General features: G+C 34.5%; 1 protein-coding gene across 3 annotated transcripts in view; it reads right to left on the bottom strand.

Annotated features, from left to right (window-relative positions):
* The window catches only part of NT5C3A (5'-nucleotidase, cytosolic IIIA), a 55,827-nt gene that overhangs the window by 14,896 nt on the left and 23,612 nt on the right, over nt 1-17,319 (bottom strand). The window contains exons 1-2 of one of the 3 annotated variants that reach the window (XM_014785867.2): nt 7,495-7,512; nt 3,125-3,189 (exon numbers count right to left, since the gene is read on the bottom strand). The exons of 1 other annotated variant lie outside the window; for it this stretch is intronic. In XM_014785867.2, coding sequence (XP_014641353.1) covers nt 3,125-3,127 — 3 coding nt within the window. In that variant the 5' untranslated portion in view covers nt 3,128-3,189; nt 7,495-7,512. Of the gene's footprint in view, nt 1-3,124; nt 3,190-7,494; nt 7,513-17,319 lie in introns of those variants that run through there. One more of the 3 variants, XM_014785861.2, reaches the window with a different exon arrangement.

A 17,319-nucleotide genomic window follows, 5' to 3' on the forward strand; every position in this document is an offset into this window, starting at 1 on the left:
CTCCTACTCATTAGTCTACCTCCATATTCAAAAAGCAGTGATTTCTAAAGAAGTTGATTTCAAAGTTATACATTTTTATTCACAACTCTATAGCAGTATTAGATTATTTGATATTATCTTGTGGATACACTGAGATAAGATATAAATGAATATCTGCATGGCATAGTCACAAAAGTGTCCTAATGATGTTTACCTGTATTTTTCTGAAAATGGCCCACATAAAAATTAGTTTAAATTACTTAAGAAACTCTGTCCAAAGCTCTCAGGGGAAATATTTTTTGTTTTCCAATGTTCATATTTGGTACAAGCAAAAGACTTCATTACTTCATTGACACAAAGGAGTGGGCACTACAATTTTTATGTAACACATAAAAAGTATAGATTTAAAACCACCTATTCAGACTGGTCCATTTACTCACATACATAGATGATTCTATCATTTATTTGGAAGATTAGGCATTACTAAATTTCAGTGATAGCAATTTCCTCCTGCCTACCACACATTTGGCCTGTCTCCACATTAAGGTAGTGTAGGCCAAATTCTTTCACTCATTCACCATAGAGTCATTAAGTGTAAGGCACTACGTTAAGCAGCTCTGCAAGAGGTACAAGTTTTAGTAAGATACACATCTTATAATCAAGGTACACATTCTCTAATGTGGACTGTAATACAGGAACCCAAATAACTAACACATTGCCAAGATGTCCAGAAAACATACAAGAACAGAAAAAACTGAGATTACTTCTGCTGGGGCCAAAGGAGGAAGAGCCCACTGAGCTAAGCTTTCAAAGAAAAGCAGGACTTGGATACGTCAAGACTGGGGAGGAGGCAAAGTGCAGGGTCTAATGTGGGAAAAGAACAAATAGATCTGTTTGTCTGGAACTTAAGTGTACATGGAGTGGGGAGAGAGGTGGGGAGGGGGAGAGAGCGTGGCAGGGGGAGAGGGGGAAAGGGAGAGAGAGAGAGAGAGAGAGAGAAAGGGAGAGAGAGAAGTCTAGGAGAGATTTGGAACCAGATCATGAGAAGTTAAGAATACCATCCTATTATAACCAATGTTACCTCAATTAAAGAAAAAACAACAACAGCAGCAGCCTAAGGAGCTGTCAACCTAAAAGATGTATCAACATTTTTAGAAAAGCAAACCTGAGGTAAAAACTGTGTAAATTAATGCAATGATAGTAAAAAATATATTAAGTGTATATCATCTTTTGGCTTGTTTTCCTTCAATAGTCTTTTTGTGGGTTGACTACACTGCTACTTGCTTCTAAAGGAGACACATGTTAGAGGGTTCTGGAACCTGGGTTAACAACAAATTATATGGTGGGACATTCCTACATCACTTATATACATTTTGGTTAAAAAAATTAATCAACTCAAGCCAGAAAATAAGTTTAGACTGATTTAATTCTACTTATCAGAGATACATGTTCAAGACCAATGAATCAAATGCTAATTATGCAATGGATGCAAAGATCATGTATGTATTAGGTTAAACCATCTGAAACTGCCAATATTGGACTATATTTGACATATAAAAAAACAGTAATTTCATATGCTTCATCCTAACAGCAAAAATTACACTGATGACAGCTTAATCAGCACTTTTGAGTCAGCTTTCACCTCCCATTATACACTGGATGAGGAAAGTCAAGCTGAACAAGAGATTTATTAATTGTGACACAAGGCTGTTCACATGCTAAGTCATGTTCTGTTTTATAGGCTCAAACCAGAAAAAGAAAGCTAGAAAGAAAGAGGATGAAAAAATAGAAGGAGAAGAGGAAGCACAACAATAAAAAGAACAGAAAGAGAAAGTAAGAAACATCATGGGGCAGCTGTCTCCTTTAAAAGAGGAAGAGAAACTGATATTTAGGATTTTTATTGTGACTATGGAGAATAACTTTTTTCCACGTGTACAAATAAATGCTACTTACATAGTTAAAACACTCACTAACATAATAGAGGAGATTAACATTTACTGAGTGCTTCCTGTGTGCTATTAGGCACTTGATATACTTTTCCATTAAATACGACTGAGAACGTTTCAGTTATAAGATGAATAAGGTTTGAAGATCTAATGTATAACATGGTGACTATAGTTTGTAACACTCTTGTATAAATTGAAATTTGCTTAAAAAGTAGAACTTAAATGTTCTCAAAAAAAAAAAAGGTAAATATGTGAGGTGATGGATGTGTTAACTAGATGGAGGGAGTCCTTTCACAACGTATACGTATATCAAATCATCACGCTGTATGCTTTAAATATCTTACAATTTTATTTATCAATTATACCTCAAGAAAGCTGGAAAATAATATGAATAAAAACAAGATGATGGGCAGGCCTGGCGGCATAGTGGTTAAGTTCGAGCACTCCATTTTGGTGGCCCGGGGTTCTAGGGTTTGGATCCCCGGTGTGGACCAATGTACTACTTATCAAGCCATGCTGTGGCAGCGTCCCATATAAAGTAGAGGAAGATGGGCACAGACGGTAGCCCAGGGCCAATCTTCCTCAGCAAAAAGAGGAGGACTGGCAACAGATGTTAGCTCAAGATGTTAGCTAATCTTCCTCACAGAAAAAAACCCAAAAAACAAAAACAACATGAGATTGGTGGTTTCATATCCATTTCTTAAAGGTGTGATTGTTGCCCTCACTCAAGGGTATCACAGCTATTAAGGACTGAGTTAAGATCTGAAGCCAGTTCTGACTCCAAAGCCCGCACTTTTCTTACTTCATTCTAATGTCTATAATGCAACAAATGCTGTATAAGAAGTTTTTTTTAATTTAAGTGCTTGTCATTTTAATTCAGAGGCCTAAGATAAAACATTTGTTGTATGATTTAAGTGTGTTGTTGCTGAGCAAGGAAAATTTAGCACAAAAAGGAATGCGGTAACCATTTTATATGCTGAGAAACACTATAATGCACATTACATTTCAAGCAAAAAAAATTTCAAAAATATGTTGAAATTCAATTCAACAAAAATTTGAGGTTCTCTTGTGTGTCAAAGACTTGAAGAAAGATCAGCATAAAATTACAGTCCCATAATTAATTATCTGGTTAGAGACAGAGGTAAAAGTGGTGAAGATTCACCATTAATAAATGGAACTGAAAATATTCAAATACCCACCATTTTCACATGTACAGCAGAATCTTGATTAGGTATCTCTTGGTTATCCAATCTTCTGGATTTTCCTAGGTGATGTCACAGTAAAAGAGAGAGAAAAAAAGTACACGTGACATACATACATTTCAGGCTCTTCCTGTATGTTAATGACCTACTAAGGTGGTACTTTTGGTTTGATTTAAATACCAAGTTATTGAAGGCATTTTTTTTCTTTCTTAAAAAGCTCAGCCAAGATTTTACTCTATCTCACAAAGTTTTGAATTAAAAATTTTGTATGGTGAATTTGCAGCTTTCCTATAAGAGTTTATATGGTGTTAGGAAGGTTTGAATAAAGAGGTAAAGTGAAGTATATATTTGCAAGAAAATGCTTTATTACAAGAATATTTTATCAACATTTTCTCTACATATAAAGATAAAGTTTGTGGGAAAATTATGCATTACTATTAATCAATGAAGAAATATATAAATAGAACATAAGGAGAAACATAATACACAAAAGTCAAATGTATTCTTCAATTTTCTCATATTAAAATCTTTAATTTTGTGAAATGATGTGAGTAAGATCTGAGTTGTGTTTTAATCCAGCATAGTGTCTGGCACAAAACAGGTATGTGATAATGTTTGTTAACTGAATGATCAATTTAAGAGTTTGGGTGAAATTTATACATATCTATTTAAGCCAAAAGAAGCAGTTTTTAAAATATCTCATCATTATTCTAAATTTTTTTCACTTTTGTAGTATGAATCTTAGGGAAAATTACTTATTTATTTTTGCTCCTCACGACTTTACTTTTACTTTATTCTAGGTTAAGAAAAATTTTACTATAATAAAAGCACTATTTAAAAAGGGCAACTTAGTTTAAAGGGAAAAAAATCTGACTTTTTCTTAAACTCTAGTAATAGAAGTTGGACATTAGATCTGTGTTCTTTATAATTAAAATGTGCTGTAGTAGATATATAAAATTTTCTCAAATTCTAAAATCCATTTCTTCCCTTCCATTTTAAGTGCATAAAATTAGGAATGTCTTATAAAAAAGTATCCCCCATCTCCCAAAGGCTGTTAGTAAGTTGGTGGTCTTATAATTGACAGCTTCACAGAGTTAAGTAAACAGTATTTCCAAATAGTAAGATACTTCCAATTTTTCACATCTGAAAAATAATTCAGTATCTGCAGAAGCTTCTATCTACATTCTATATAACTCATAAAACATTTGATCACCACTCTCAAAATGTAATTATAATGTGGGTTAGTAGTCTTTAGATAATTATGGTCAAATTTACGTAACTTTTCCTTAGTCTTAACTTTTTTCTGTCAGTCATCTATCTTAAAAAAGATGTCACAGAAGTTGCCTGCAAGTCTGTTTCTTCATTTATAGAAAGCAAAGCACACAACATTAAATGCTTATGGCTTTTCTTTGATGTTTAACATTTGAAAAGGAGTCTAGATTTCTTGGAAGATGCTATTTAAATAAAACCATTTTATTAGCTTGAAAAAGAGGAAGGAGAACGTGGAAAAGTACAGTAGTGTTTACAAAAATACCACATACTCTGAAACATTTGAAAAACCCAAAGGAAAAAAGAATTCAAGCTGAGAAGAATACATTTTAATATCTGGGAATCTCAGATCTTTTTGTTACACACAGCCAGGCAGCCCAGTCCCTCTCCACCCCTTACCCCCAAGTATGACTCTTTTTGGAGCACTCATGTTTAGTAAAAAAAAGAAAACAATGGAAAAAAAGCCAGTGTTAGTAGATAAAAGAGTAATCATCTTTCTCATGGTCTCTGCACATGTTATTTAAACAAAACACAAAAGAAAACAAAGAGTGATCAGAAATTTGATAATGGCCAACTTTAGGACATTATTTTTGATAAGTAAACCTAACAGTTCGTGGATACTGTGCAAATTTCAACGTAAGATCTTTCATTCTTCCCACTCCTCACTGGCAATCTGACCAGAATTTATCCTTGTTCAAAGATAACCTCACACAAAGTGATACTGCACTTCTAACACAAAAATCACCCCGTTGTCTCTATCATTATCAAGGTGTAAAGACGAAGGCATAAATGTCAGCATTCTGGCACTATTCTAAGGAAGACATTGAAAATTAGGGCAGGGTATTTTTAAACCAATAGGCTTGTAAACCTATACTTGGTATATAAAGTTCTGGCTCACTCTGCCAACAGTCATCTGTTGCAGATGCTTCAAGAGAAGAGCTGGAAAAACACATCAGGTGTAGAAGACACGTTCAAAAATAGAAAACACTACCCTTCAACCATGAACTCTCTTCAAAGGAAGCTTTTTGAAGTTTTAAGTCTTTGGAATCTTTAAATATGGACTGGAAAAAGTAGAAACTGGAAAATAATTACTTTGTGTGCTTTCACTATGAGATTAATAAGGTCACTACTGTAACAGTGTTCTTTACAAGGAATATGTAGGACAAGGCTAAAGACTGAAGCAAGAGGTAAGAATTTCACTTGAATAGGAGAAACTTGATAACTGAAAGCTTTAGCTATTGTGGTATTTCATTCTGACATGATTATCTTTTTTTTTTTTTTTTTAAAGATTTTATTTATTTATTTTTCCCCCAAAGCCCCAGTACATAGTTGTCTGTCATAGCTGCACATCCTTCTAGTTGCTGTATGTGGGACGCGGCCTCAGCATGGCTGGAGGAGTGGTGCCTCGGTGCGCACCCGGGATCCGAACCCGGGCCGCCGGCAGCGGAGCGCACGCACTTAACCGCTAAGCCACGGGGCCGGCCCCTGACATGATTATCTTGAAAAGATATTTACAATTCAATGACTGAAAATTTCTATTTCTACAGGAAAAAAATTTACTTGCCTACATTATTAGCTTAGAAAGTTGTGATTCTGCTTTAATTTTGATACTTGTAGAAACATTTAAACTACACAATAAGGTAATGAAATTTTGAAGAGTAAACTGTATACTACTTACAGAAGAAAAAGCATGTATTCCTACAGTATGGACAGGGTATCAGCAACAATACTAATCATCCATAATGAATCCATTTTTACTGCACTTTTCCAGCAACCTATATTGCTTGTCCTAGGCTTGGGTTTTTAATAATGACACTTTCTTAGGGTGATTAGCACACGGGAAAATCAAACTATAAGTTAGTTATTTCTGTAGCATTGTAAATCAGTTTCTTGGGGCATTTAAAAAATTTTCCCTAATTATATTTTCAAGGCAGCAGTGAAAAAAAATACATAAACTGGAAAGTGAAACTTACTCGATACAGACATAAAACAAAAATGAAACTGAATAGCCAATGGTAGGGGGGGAAGGGGAGATAGAAGAAAATAAAAAACAGATTTCAAAGGCTAGTTCTTTAAAAATTAGCAGTTTATACCAATTTTCTTAAATAGTAAAACTTGGCTTCTCAGTCAGAATTTCATGGATACTTAGGAAAATACACAATTTCAGAGCTTAGAATTTATTAATCTACCCCCACTCCCACTGCTCTAATATCTAATAGTGTTTTTCAAGATGAATAAACCAAGGCACATGGAAATTAAGTAATCTATACTGATTATCCTTAAGGCACTCTGAGTTCTTCTGTCCTTGGATCTGTCCTAGAACAAGAGCATAGGTGGTAAGCAATATCCAGAGATGCAGGGCTTGGATATAGGCTGCCAATAAAAACCAAGTAAACTGCTTTAAGAAATGGCCTGCTGCATTATCTAATTTTCCTGATTTAAAAACAAAACAAAACTATAAAAAATAAAGTAAATTCAATTATTTAAATCTAAGTTAGCCACAACGTTCTAGGCTTTTATAGTAATATATATGTTTGAATCTTAATTTTCAATATACAATTTGTTATAAGCCTTAGAGACAGTAATCCAGCTTTTATCAATTCATAAAACATACCAATGTAATCCCATCCGCTGATATCATGGATAAAGCTCACAGGCACAAAATAAAAATTAATCATCAATTACTAGCCATATAGAACAGTTCCTAATTCTAGGGACACGAAGCATGTAGCTATCAGCAAAACTGAGTCACAGAGCAACTGAATGAACAACAAAATTGAATCTTACAGGTTTTTTTTCCCTTAAAAAGAGATTTCTCAAGGTACTTTGCTTTTTCTTAACATCTACAAGTGAAAAAAGAAACTCTTAAAATTAGATCCTATAAATTGTAATTTCTAAGACCCAAGACACTACAAAGTTTTACATATTCATATCTTTGCAAACTATAAAGTTTTGCATTATACTAGATCACTCTATTTTTATTTCCTTATTCTGTACTTTTAAATGTCTAAAATTTCAACAAGATACTGAACCAAGTAAGAATCAGATAAAGTTAAACAAGAGAAACTCATTTATTCACAGGAACTGTACACACTTACCCTGAAGGTAACCGGACGAGCAACACGAGCGAAAGAAAATTCTTCCTCTGTGAGAAGTACTAATATAGCACAAGGTGCAACTGAGGGCGGTTCCAAAAGCCTTGGCTAAGCTCTATGCAAAACAGTCTTGTGACGCATTACTACACAGAGCTTTATTATGCTCTGGGTGACAGGCTTGCTAACTCTGAGCTAGTCACCAGTCAGTGCGACAGAACACGATCAGTTGAGATAATGTGACAGCTAAGAGAAGACAAATCTGTACTATTAGAGTGCTAGCAACTTGTTCCTCAATTTTAAGACTTAAAAAAACTCTCTTCCTCATCATGTTTTTTGGTTGTCAGTATACTTGTGGTATGTGCACTTTTCTATATGAATATTATATTTCAATACAAAGTAAAAAAGATTACGTCATGGTTGCCAAGGGTTGGGGGAGGGGAAAAAGGGAGCTATTGCTCAAGCTATTGAAACAAGAGTTTCAATGTGGAAGATGAAAAGAGTTCTAGAGATGGATGGTAGTGATGGTTGCACAACGATGTGAATGTACTTTAAGGCCACCGAACTGTACAATCAAACATAGTGAAAATGGTAAATTTTATGTTATGTATATTTTACCACAATTTAAAAAAGATTAGCTCATTTAAGATATGTTGAAAAAGACATGATGCATGTTAAGTGTGGTTAATAGAATGTTAATAGTCTTTATTGCAGGGCAGGGAAATTTAGAGTGCTTTTTATGTTTTTCTTCATATTTTCCTATACTGTTTGTAAATTTTAACAAGACCATGCATGGATTTGCTAAAACATCTGAACACAAAAAATGAAAACTAATTTTTATGGTTAAAAAATTGAAAAAATTTCCTTTCCTGCTGGAAATAAAAGCAGTCAAACTGTTGTGAAGAAAAATATTTTTAACTTTTAAAGAGAACCAATCTTGCTTTTAACCTGAGTAGTAGGATTGCAATATGCTAATACCATGTGTCAGGGCCTGAGAGATAAGTCATGCTATGGGGCTCTGGGAAGCTTTATCATTAGGAACACGGCTAAGCTACACTTACGTAAATAAATTTTCACATCAGCCTTCTCTCTTCTATGCTCAAGAGAAACTGAACCCACAGAACACTTCAGTAATCAAACGTGGTGAAGTAGCATTCTCTATTAAAAACAACACAAAAAATTTAAAAATTGCTTTTAAAAAAGGCCACTAACAAATTATCCAAACTTGGTATCTCCCAAATGTTAAAAATTTGGCACTGCTATCTTATTTTAATAAGATGAGAAGATTCACAACAAAACATTCCTCTCAGAGGAAAACCTTTTCTACTCTTGTAACGGAAGCTCAAGGGTAACTAGGTGATCCATTTTGAAAATACTTCTGTATTATGTATGAATGTGATGACTTACTGTCCTGTAATACATTAATATAGTTAGCAATGATAAGAATTTTAAAGATATCACTTTGAGAGATGATTCAAGATAAATCATCTGCAACAACAACAAAGAATACTGGAGTTATAGTTCCACAACCTTTTTGGAGGGCTATTGAGAAATACTATTAAAAGCTTTAGAAATATAAATTTCTTGGGACACACCAATTTTATGTCCCAAGGAATTTATCCTAAGGAAATAAGGCAGTATACAAAGATTTAGTTCCAAGGATGTATATTGCAGAGTTGTTTTATAATACTGGGAAAACTGTAAACAACCTAAACACCCATATCTAAATGTTCATTAATACAGGAGAGGTAAATAAATTGTGGTATATACACAAAATATAAAATTATACAGTTCTCAAAAATGATCATTATAAATAGCTAAAATTTATTGTATGTTTTCTATGTGCCAGATACTTCTACGCATTTGACATACCTCACCTCATGTAATACTCATAACCCTGGAAGGTATGTGCTATTATTATCCTCACTTTACAGGGGAATAAATTAAGGCTTGTAGCTGACAAGCAGCAGAAATAAATTCAAACTCAGGTCTCTCTGTCTTCACAGTCCATGCCTGGACAGTGCTGCTCTGTGAGATCAAAATGTACAGATATATTGAGGCGTACATGATCAATTGAGTGAAAACAGTTATGAAAGTATCAACAGCAAGAGTCCAATTTCAGGGGAAAATCTTATTATAGAAGTATAGAAAAGTCTAAAATAGAATACAAGACAGTATCAGCAACGGGATTAAGGGGCCATTTTTATTTTCTGAGCTTTATAAAATAAATGAGTTCCTTAGGAAACAAAAAATGGCTTACTAAAAACGTTATAATAGTAGCACCAATCATGTCCATAATCAGAAAAGAAAGTTAAAAAAAAATAAATAAAACAACCCGAGCTAGTCAACATGATACAGATGGATTATTTGAAACAGTATTTCTAAAGTAGAGACAGAAGAAAGGAATTCAGCCAGTTTACTGTAAAACAAAACTAAATATAGCATGAAAAGAACGATGGCTAGTATCTTATCAAGACGGGTGTTTTGGTCTTTAACGGTAGAAGATGGTGTTCTATCCTGCTAGTCGAAGGAGAGTAGAGAAGAGAGGAAATGAGTATAGCCTCCTGCCTATAGGGTACTTCTTCTGCCTTTTAATTCCACTCAGGGTGTATATGCGATAGGGGTGGGAAGGTGTGTCTGGTGGGGTGTCCCTCCAAAAAGGACTAACATCTTTTGAGCATTTTCTTACCCTGTGTGTCAGAGTTTCAGAAGCATGCAATGGCCCTTTATATGTGTTCTAATTTAATTTAATCAGTAAACCCTTATCAGTAAGAGAAAAGAGTAAAATCAGTAAGAAATCAGTAAGAGAAAAATAATACTTCCCCTTTTATTAAAGATAAGGAATCTAAGGTCTGGAGAAGTCACTTATTACTTATGTGACTCAGGTACAAGAACTGGAACACTCTTTTTTTCTTAGCACATCTCACTGTTTCTAGGCAATAATATACACATAACACTTACATGAGAGGGCTAGAGATGTCTATGAACAAGAATGATGTCTTAAAACTGTGCCACAGAAATGGAACAAGGACACAAGCAAAGCAATGAATAAACGAAAATGAAATCGGTTTCAAATAGGTCTAGGATACTTTTTTTTTTTTGGGGGGAGGGAGAAGTAAAAAGTCGTAAAGGCAGGATCGTCAGCAGCACAATGGACTTGCACCTCTGGACGCAATGACTGGGCCCTGTTGCCTTAGAGTTTCTTTACCCATTGTCATAGAAACAGAAATCACTCATATCATGCCTAATGCAGACTCTAGACCTGAAATTGATATGACAAAAAGCAGAGAACTTCTCACACAGGACTCAAATCTTTGGAATATTTTTCTCCCCTTATAACACTGAAACTGGCTGTCTTTATCAATGGAGAAAGAGCTGTCTGTACTTCGCAGTAACTAGTTACAACTTTTCAGATACTGTCAATTATTCAATCAATTTGAAAAGCTAAAAATGATCACTTCGTATTTGGCCATCAAAAAGTTCCCCAAAATTTTGAATAATGAAAAAACAAAAAAGCCCACAGAAAAGCAAATCTATCAATTTAAACCTTAATAACTTATTAATTGATGGATTCACTTTGACTCTGATCCTGGGGCAGGGAAGTAAAGGGAATATAGGTATTACACAAATTAATAATTGTATGTGAAAGGACACAAAAACCTGTAGTAAGTATAGTTATTTCTCAATAATCCAATCTAAGACTCAACTACTAACTCACAGTTTACCATAATCCAATTATCATTTGCCATGGAATGTATTTTTTAAACTTCAATCTGAACTTGCCTGACATGCTAGGAAGTTACTCCAAACAAAACAATAAACCCACACAAGGGAGACAATTCAGTATGAGGTGACATGCAATACTTTCCATAAGTACTCTTGCAAAACTTGTTCCCAATAATTGCTGCATGATGTAAATAGAAAGATGATTTTTTTAAACATGCATAACATCTGTCTAGGCATAAAACTTCTCTGAAGACAACAGTCAACTGACTTTACCACTGTGACTGTTCAAAATAAAACTGAAATCAGGTGCTATAAATGTTTATATGAATATGGTTTAAAATGTTTAAGGAGCAAAAACAGATGAAACAATTATTATATTTTGGGAAAATGAATGACAAGTAAGATTTTCTCACTTAAAATCATTACAAAAACTTATCCTAGGGGCCGGCCTCGGGGTGTGGCGGTTAAGTTCGCATGCTCTGCCTCAGTGGCCCGGGGTTGAGCGGTTCGAATCCTGGGCGTGGACCTACTCACTGCTCATCAAGCCATGCTGAGGCAGCGTCCCATACAGAAGAGCTACAACGCTACAACTATGATATACAACTATGTTCTGGGGTTGTGGGGACAAAAAAAAAAAAAAAGAAAAGGAGGAAGATTGGCAACAGATGTTAGCGTAGGGCCAATCTTCCTCAAAACAAACAAAAAGAAACTGTATCCTATTTAGTGAAGCTGATTGCTGCATTTATGAATTTATATACATATACGCAAACTGAGGAAAAGCTATGGTTCTAATCTTATTGCATTTCTTCTTCTTCTTTTTTTTTTTTTGGTGAGGAAGATTAGCCCTGAGCTAACATCTGTTGCCAACCCTCCTCTTTTTGCTGAGAAAGATTGGCCCTGGGCTAACACCTGTGCCCATCTTCCTCTACTTTATATGTGGGACGCCTGCCACAGTATGGCTTGATAAGCAGTGCGTAGGTCCATGCCTAGGATCTGAACCTGCGAACCCTGGGCCGCGGAAGCCGAGCACATGAACTCAACCACTACGCCACTGGGCCAGCCTCCTCAATGCATTCCTTAAAAACACTATGCCAAGACTCTAGGATTGAGTAATTTAATGTTCAGAAACTCAAAGTTCCTGAACACAGTCTATATCTTCTTTACTTTCTTACTGTTAGATAAATTCTGTAGTTTAAACTCCTTTAGAGGAAATGACATTTATGTTGCAAAAGGTAGGTCATGTTCAAGGAAATCAGATGTTAAGACAGTAACATAAATGAAGAGTCTTTCCTAGCTCTCCTCTCAAATGCACTATGTTCTAATATTTCTGGATGCTTAGCACTGAAATTATTGTTCCCATTTTACTATATCTGGATTTCTGTGTCTGAAATGGAACAAGAAGAAACACTTTGTTTTAATTTTGGACTCCATCCACATCACACAGCTGGTACCGCGTCTGTTGAAAAGAAACAGTATTGTTTAGGATTGCTGTTTTTGTTTGGTTACGTTAAAAATGATGAAAAGGTATGCTATTTAACCTTTTATTATTGGTGTATTATATGCAGTACATTTAAATGGAGAGTACAAAGATGTAACTTAGTATCTCCTCCTTTTGTTGAGCCAGATAAACTCATTTAAAAAATAATAAGGTAAGAAACCAATAAAGAAAATTATTTTGAAAGAGACTCAAGTTCATAAACTAATAACTTGTAGCAAAGAATTATTTGAAATTCTAGGGAGCATCACTGGGTGATAACTTGAGTTTTACAAGTATGTAAGTAGAAGAAACCACAAAATATAGCCCCTTCAAAACTTTCTTCAATATTAATAAACAACATAGTAAACGAAAGTACTTAATTTAACCTTAGAAAAGTTTTTTTTTTAATAATTTTATTTATTTATTTATTTTTCCCCCAAAGCCCCAGTAGATAGTTGTACGTCATAGCTGCAGGTCCTTCTAGTTGCTGTATGTGGGACGCGGCCTCAGCATGGCCGGAGAAGCAGTGCGTCCGTGCACACCCCGGATCCAAACCCGGGCCGCCAGCAGCGGAGCGCACTCACTTAACCGCTAAGCCATGGGGCCGGCCCAAAACCTTAGAAAGTTTTGATAACATATATTACATTCAACGATGGAATGTGTGCTCATCAGAATAGAACTTATAAAAATAAGTTTATCAGAGAATGGGCTTCAAAAAGCTTTATGGTGAGGTTTTATACTGGTGAGTTCTTTCAAACTTTTAAAGAACAGATAGCTCCCATGCTAAACTGTTTAACAACACATAAAAAGAAGTTAAGGTATCCAATTCCATTTATGAAACTAACTAGAATAAAACCCTGAAACAAAAGCCTGTCAATAATAGCACAAAAAGAAGAAACATATCTAATTTCACTTAAGAATATAGATACACAAGAGCCTTAAATCATAAACCAGTACTAAACTAAATTGAATAGAACAATAATCATCTAACATGACTGAATCAAATATATTCCAAAAATCAATTAACAGTCATCACAGAGAAACAATACAATCACAGATGACTGTATTTTCTTCTTCATAAGCTTCTGTATTTTCTGTATTTCTATATATTTGGTATTTTCTATTCTAATGAATATATCTTTTTTTTTTTTTTTTAAAGATTTTATTTATTTATTTTTTTCCCCCCAAAGCCCCAGTAGATAGTTGTTATGTCGTAGCTGCACATCCTTCTAGTTGCTGTATGTGGGACGTGGCCTCAGCATGGCCGGAGAATCGGTGCGCGCCCGGGGTCTGAACCCGGGCCGCCAGCAGCGGAGCGCGCGCACTCAACCGCTAAGCCACAGGGCCGGCCCATAATGAATATATCTTATACACAGAAGAAAACAGATTATTTTTAAAAATTACATGTTACAAAATATAAGAAAGTGAAAGTGTATATAATGCTACTGCATCTTTGGAAAAAATGAACATGGCATATGTTAACTCATGTTCATGAAGGTAAAATGAAAATTATCTATTGGGGCAAAATCATACTTTACTATTTTTTCTGTAGTAGCCTTCCTCATTTTATGGCTGGGAGGGTAAACTAATGAGTAAGTTACACAAACTATTTAAACAATGTGCTATCTTCTCCTCCTACTCTGGCTATAAAATGAAGTCATAATGTGTAAATGAGGAGTCATGTGCAAATTAAGCTCAGTGAAACATTCTAAAGAATTAGTACATTGGTTTAAAGCAGCCATTGAAAGGTTTGAAAAGGAGGGTCACATTTAAACTGCTCAAAAATGGAACTGAAACAAAAAAACTTGGAAAAATATATTTCTAACATATTCTCATGTTTAAAATTATTTTATAAAAGCCCTTCTGAATCAAGAAAAAGAACTCAGATGATTCCAAAAAGAAGAAAATAAATGGCCAACTATTTTTAAAAGTTCAACTTCAAAAGGAATAGAAATAGTTTTTTTTTTAAACTATCATTTGGCAGACAAGAAAAAAATGATAGCTACTCCCAGGAAAACAAGGAGCTAAGTACTTAAATATACTGCTGGTGGAAATATAAATTGGTACAACCCTTCCAGAGGGTAACCTGGAAAGCCTTAGATTTGTGCATGTCCTTTGACCCAGCAATTCCATTTAAACAATCATGGACACGCACAGATGCTATAAGAACGTTCACTTATCTGTTATTTATCATAATGCAAAATGAGAAACAATCTGAAGTTCAACAACAAAGAACGTGCTAAATAAATTATGATATCTGTATATGATATATTAACATAAAGTAATATAATCATTAAAATAAGTATAAATTTATTATTAAGAAATAAATTAATGAGTAATCTTGTTAAAAACAATGTTATAGTATGCTCTCATTTTGGGAAAAATGATACTTAATAGTTATGTGCATAGAAAAAGAAAGGAGTACACTTACTAAAATATGGGTTTTTTTATGTGGTGAAAACTGCAGATTACTTCTTTTTGCTTATCCAGATTTACTAATTTTTATATCAGCATGTATTACACCAGAAATAAAAAGAGAATCAAGGAGAAAATGAAACATTAAATAAGTAAATAATTAAAAATAGAGAAATTCCTTACAAAAAGCTGGATCTTAATTCAGGTACTCATGAGTCCTTAATTATTAAAACTGCCCTAAAGCTGAGTCACATGATTGGAAATCCACCTGTATGGACCCCATGAGTTAATTTTTTTAAATCTATAGTGAATCACATGATCTGTGCATGTTGTAAGTGTGTCAGAGGGGCTTCAAAAGTGAGTCAAATGCATATAGAAGCTTTATCCTTTATAATAACCCATGTTTCTCATACGATCTTAGTGAAATTAAATTTCAGTGCCTGAAAACGATGTAATTATATATGACAAGCCTCCCAGCGTGCTACCCAGGTCAGTTTAACCATCTACAATTATGCTAGTAGGCAGGCAGAAATTAGGCCCTATTTGCTAGAGTGCTAGGTGCTCAGGTTAAAAACTTTCTCAAAAATTGGCATAATGCCGGACATCTCCGCATTCCCAATCTTTTCAACTTGAAGAAAGACAGATGTATAACTATACATTCTGCTTTTATCTTCAAATCTGAGAACTCAAACAGAATATTGTTTTGAGATAATTTTAAATGCGTTACTTAATATGAATCTACTATAAAAGAACATCATGTCTAAAAGAAATTTGGGAAAAGAACAGCTTTGTTTACTAACAGAAGGGAGAAGATAAGAGGATGAACATTTATTGAATTACTATGTGGTAAACATAATTTGGCACTGTATGTATAGCATCTCTTTTTTAATCTTAATAACAACCCAGGTAGACAGTATTTAGAATAACATACTGTTGGAATTCTCCTAAACTGTAATTATTTAAAACACCAAGTGAAATAAAAAATAGAAAGACAGAACATATTCTTAATGTAATACCCTGAAGGAAACAAGGAGGCAGGAGAGTTTTTAGGTGAATCTTCTCCATTCTAGAAAACTGGAAATCGAGGCTGAGAAAAGTAACTTGTCCAAAGCTAAACCATTAGAATGTGGCAGTGCTGAGATCTGAACCAAGGATTTACCAACTACTAAACTCTCAAACATTATATATTACCTGACCTCATTCACTTATAAGATTGTCTAGTGTTCAATTCACAGATTACATAACTTGTTCAAGAAAGAAAATACTGTATATCTTTACTAGATAAACCACAATACTTAAAATACACGGAGAATAATAGAATAATTATGGAATACTAGGTAGATTTTCCTCTCCTACCAAAACTAGGAACACATGACAAAATCAGACATATATAGCACACAGTTGTGCATAAAACAAAAGACATAATAGAATAAAGTATTTAATTAGCTTGGAAAGACATAAAATTTTTAAAGACCAGCAACACAATAACACTTACTAAAGACGTAATTCTCATTCCCAACTGGGAAGCGTGCTCTACTCAAAAGCTTCAGAGAGAGCTGGAATCAGATTGAACGCTGGCTCTGCTACTTACTAGCTAGTTCCTGAGGAAATTAATAGAAAATTACAATAATAATGACCAGCTGGACTGTGTTTTAAGGATTAAATAAGATAAACATGCAGGATGTACTTGACCGTTAAGTAGACATCTCAAAATTTTAGTTTCTTTTCCCTGGTTACAGAATAACAGGACAGCGACAAATTAACCCAAACAGGAATCCATTTCTAAGTGTTTTCTAGTTCCAGGCCCAGTGTTACTTCAGTGGGTTTCTATTTCGTAACATTTCACTATCCTATAATGCTTAGGTTCTCAAACTTTTCCTGTCTCCCTCCATCAAAATCAATCGAGTGTCTCCTTCCCTTAGACTGTTAACGCTGTGACAGAGAAATCTAAATAAGCTGACAAACTGTTCACGGGGGAAGACTGTATATGAGTATGATGATTTCTTTTTTTTTTTGATAATGGTATTCTGAAGCCAGACCCTGAGTAGGACATTTAAGGTAAGGTAAATGAGATGGCTGTGCCATGACAAGGCTTTGGAGGAGATAAAATAGGGACAGGAAGGATCTTGCAGGAACCCACATCATGTTAGACATATGACTATCTACTTCCACCTACTTACAAGCAGGCACTTGCCAAACAAATGAAGTAACCC

The sequence above is a fragment of the Ceratotherium simum genome, chromosome 1 (genome assembly GCF_057802395.1).
Source record: "Ceratotherium simum simum isolate JZ-2026a chromosome 1, ASM5780239v1, whole genome shotgun sequence".
In the NCBI taxonomy this organism is placed as follows: Eukaryota; Metazoa; Chordata; class Mammalia; order Perissodactyla; family Rhinocerotidae; genus Ceratotherium; species Ceratotherium simum.